Here is a 4,193-nt window from a genome sequence, read left to right on the forward strand (position 1 = left end):
ATGTGGTCCAGCTAGATCCCTATCCTTGCTCCCTCTGTACAAAACTGTGCCCTCTTTAGCTAACCCTAAAGAAAAAACTATGTAGAACAACTCTCCTTCCAAACTCTCCTTTGACTCCAGAAGGAATTAGGTTCCTCTTGTAGTGTATCAACATTTCCAGGCTATTTTTTACCTGAACCTTTCCTCAATTTACTTCCGGACCTCAGTGATGGGAAGTGAAGGCAGGATCCCTGCCTGCAGTACAGTGCATGTCCACGGTGATCACTAACCAATCAAGAGCCTGCCTACTGTTCTGGAAACAACACTTTACATGTTATCACCCAGCAGGCTGCTGGGATCTGCCATTTTTGCCTGGTACCCCTTCCCTTCCCCTTCTCCCAGAGCCACAGCCGAGACACTCTTGGGTTGTCAAGTCTTGTCAAAATGACACTGATGGGGAAGCAAAGGGTGCAAGCAGAGGTGTGGGCTGAGATCTATTACGGCACTTCAAACTGCAAGTGCCTTGACACTTCCAGAGCTAAAAATGATGGCCATTTCTTTCTTCTCTACTGCAGATGGAGTAAAAGAAAGACCTGCACCTGTGTGCCCTCTTGCTGTCTATCTGCACAGTTGAGGTCACTGGACATGCTGAGGGTAGAAGGATTTGTTAAAGGAAAGCAAAGCCAAAGCAATCAGCTTACTGTTTCAAGTGGCTGTGGTTGTGAAAACTGTGGCCATTTGGTATTCTGGGTGGTACACAGGCTTTACCATGGTGAAGCTGCTGTTTCTTCCATCCCACAGCCATTGCTCCCAAAGTTAAGAACTTCCCGGGGTCAGGGTGAAGGAAGTCAGGGTAAAGGAAGTTCAGTAGAGAAGAACACTTAGTGAAAGAGACACGCTGAACAGCAGTTGTGCAGGACTGATAGAAATGAAGTTAAGCCTGTTGATCAATGCACACTGTAATTTCAGGTACGTCATCATCTGAAACTGGTTTTTCTCCTAAACTGCCTGTATTGCAGCAAAAATTTCATTCAGCAAGGGCCAATGTTTTAGGCCTATGGAGCCATCTGACAATAAATATAGTTGTCTCAAGAGATTTGTGGCAAACTCACCTACCAACCCCTGGGTACCCAAGTATCTTTGAGCATTGGCTGCAGGCATTGAGGCATTTAGATTCTCAGATGTAGGAGTGCAGAGAGATGAACTGGAAAGGGTTCCTTTGAAAACAGGGGAATGCTATTTTACACTGTCTTGACAGTTGTCAACATTTTCGAATTTTGACCTTCAGTCCCCTGGATGGGTATATTCATAAAAGTTCAGATGATAAAAACTGTCTGCCATGTTCTACACACAGCCCTCTGATCTGCCTAGTGAATATTTTAGTGACCCATTTACAGCAAGGAGCTTTTGTGGAAGAGTAGGCAAAGGGAGAGGGAAACAGAAGCCCCATCATCCTTGTGACATTTATACATCTGTCTCTGTGTAATCCACCCCCTTGGCCTGATAAACAAGCGTCTGTGCATGGGGTTTGTAAGGAAGGTGACCATCACCTTCTGTGATCTGAGTATTCTCTTGCATTCATCTCAGCTAGCTTGTAAAGGAGGTAAGTCTTAGCTTTTGCACATTGATATTTTTTAGGACTCCAGTCTTACCTGGAATTTTGTTTTGGCCTTTTAATCTCTCTCCTGGAATTTAATCAATATAATGTCTCCCTTTCATCTGTTTTCTATTTCTAGTTATTTTTTGAATCAGCTATTCATCACTTAATTGCATTTCAAACTTTTTTCTTCGTGGTGCTTCCCTGTGTACCTTCTTACTGCATGCTTAATGAATCAATCCCTCAGCCTTGCTCACATTTGATTGTTTCAAGTAATATACAGGAAAAAGGGTCATCCCAATCAAACACAGCTACATAAATGGAAAGCTGATGTTTATATCCTCATTACTGGTGACTTTCCTCTAACCACCTAAGAACGTGGTGTGGAGCCTTCTGTATAAATGTGCATCCACTTTGGATGCTGTTATTTGTTGAGCTCATTTTCTTGAGAAAAATTTTGAGTGAACAAGGTAGGATAGGGTGTACCTTCATTTTCCCTGTGTTTTCAGCTATAGGTATGAGATTTCCTATTGCAGTATCTTTGCAAAATGGATGCACAGTACATTACTTTCTCTCCATTTACCTTTTCAAAGAAATTGCTAGGGAGTTCAGCTTATTTTATAGCAGTCTAGCCTTTCTCAGACAGGATGTATAACTCAAAACCCATGTTTTCAGTACTGATTACACTTTCTCTCTTAAACAAGCCCTCTGTCCCTTCCATGAGGCCTGTCTTTGGTTTGGTTTCTGTGCAATGTCTCTGACTGAATCTTTGCCTCACAGCTTTCCTGCTTGCTGCTATGTCCACACCACTGGAGGATGCAATGGACACCTTGATCAGGATTTTCCATCACTACTCTGGCAAAGAAGGAGACAGATACAAGCTCAGTAAAGGAGAACTCAAGGAGCTCCTCACCAGTGAGCTCACTGACTTCCTTTCAGTAAGACACAGCTCCCAAAACTTTCAAGTTACTGTTTCATGGGTGGGATATGCAGCTATTGAAATGTTCAGGATTAACATTTTATGCAAGGCACATTCTTCCACAGCCTCTCAGATTACAGCTATCTTCATCAAGCTGGACAAGAGAAGATGAGATAAAATGTCTCATTTGACAAGTGTGTTTTCAGAGTGTGGTCAGGCCCTGGTGTCCTGCCATGTGCTTCTTATGGCAGAGCTGGCATCCTACACTCCATTAACTACTCTATGCTTTTGAACAGGAGGGTGGGTAAGGACAGCCTAGAATCAGTAGCAAAATCAATGCTAAATCAAGCTTTTGTCACTTATTTATTAATTTATTCATTTTGAATAATAGGGCACAGGTAAGTCTTTCAAATAATTAAATCCATCAACCAGTTCTCATGAGACAAGATATTGCACACAGTGCCAGAGACACAGTACAGATGCTTGTGTGCCCTGCAGATGGATGCTAAGAAAATTCTTTCGGTAGTAAGCTCCTGATCCAAACATCTCTTTGGACATTTGTCATGTTTCACATTACACAGTATGGATGCTTTGTATGGGACAATGACCAGATTCATAATTGGTTTTTGTAACCTCTTAATTGTAAGAATTGTTGTGGACCCTATCACCATCAGCGGGACTATTCTACATTGAAACATTTGCCTCGAACTGGATTTTCTTTTAATGTTGGCTATAAATTTATTATTATGAGACTCACTGTTCTTATTGCCATTGAATAAGATATATTGTTTTCTAAGTAGAGATTTTTGGAAGCAATGAATAGAGGTACAATATGACCACTTATGAATAGCTTGTAATCTAAGCAGTACTTTTTTTAGGGAATGATACAGATAAATGCATATTATAGATCCATCTTGTCAAAAGAAATCAGTGTGAAGCAGCTCCTAAAATCTATTTGATTCATTTTTGTGCCTATTCAGTAACTGTTTTACTTCTAAGACCTGCACTGTCTTTAGCTGTGCTGTGCACTTTTGGGACTCCTGGTCTATGTATGGTATATCACTAATGGTATATCAGTATCTGTGTGTATATTTAATGCAAAGTTTTATATAATGGCACTGGGGCTTATCAGACACCAGTGGGTCATACTGTCAGTTGTGTCAGAATTACACATTCAACATCTACACAGCTAAGTCACTTTTCTATCTCTTTAGGGCCAAAAGGATCCTCTTCTGGTTGAGAAGATTATGAAAGATCTGGACTCCAATCAAGACAATGAAGTGGATTTTCATGAATTTGTCACTCTGGTTGCTGCTTTGACAGTAGCATGTAATGATTTCTTTGAAGAACAGCTAAAGAAAGAGGGATTTTAAAAATGCCTGATGCAATCAACCTCCTGCCCATGAATGAAAGCGATGCAAGCCTGGTTAGGTAGATTTCATCAGCATTTAGTGAATGCAACCTATCATCTGTTCAGCTGTTACTAATGTAAGACCAGACCATATCAGCAGCTGGTGTAGGCTGGACCAAAGCCAGTTTCCACTACTTATGATCTGGCTTCTAATATTTTCAATCTTTGTGCTGCGTCCATCTGTAACACCAATTCATCAGTTGCCCAGGTCAAGGGCTTGGAGTGACAGATCTTTTGGCAGGAGTTGAGATTCCTATTTCTTAAATGTCAGTGGGAAGTAAAAGATA

At 41.2% G+C, this 4,193-nt stretch overlaps 1 protein-coding gene across 1 annotated transcript; it reads left to right on the forward strand.

The window, feature by feature from the left end:
• The first annotated feature begins 1,500 nt into the window (after positions 1-1,500).
• Positions 1,501-3,868, forward strand: S100Z (S100 calcium binding protein Z). Its single transcript, XM_008503465.2, has 3 exons — positions 1,501-1,582; positions 2,357-2,514; positions 3,710-3,868. Exons 1-3 carry the CDS (start codon positions 1,501-1,503, stop codon positions 3,866-3,868), a joined length of 399 nt encoding a protein of 132 aa, XP_008501687.2.
• The last annotated feature ends 325 nt before the right edge of the window (positions 3,869-4,193 follow it).

Source organism: Calypte anna, chromosome Z (assembly GCF_003957555.1).
Source record: "Calypte anna isolate BGI_N300 chromosome Z, bCalAnn1_v1.p, whole genome shotgun sequence".
NCBI lineage: Eukaryota > Metazoa > Chordata > Aves > Apodiformes > Trochilidae > Calypte > Calypte anna.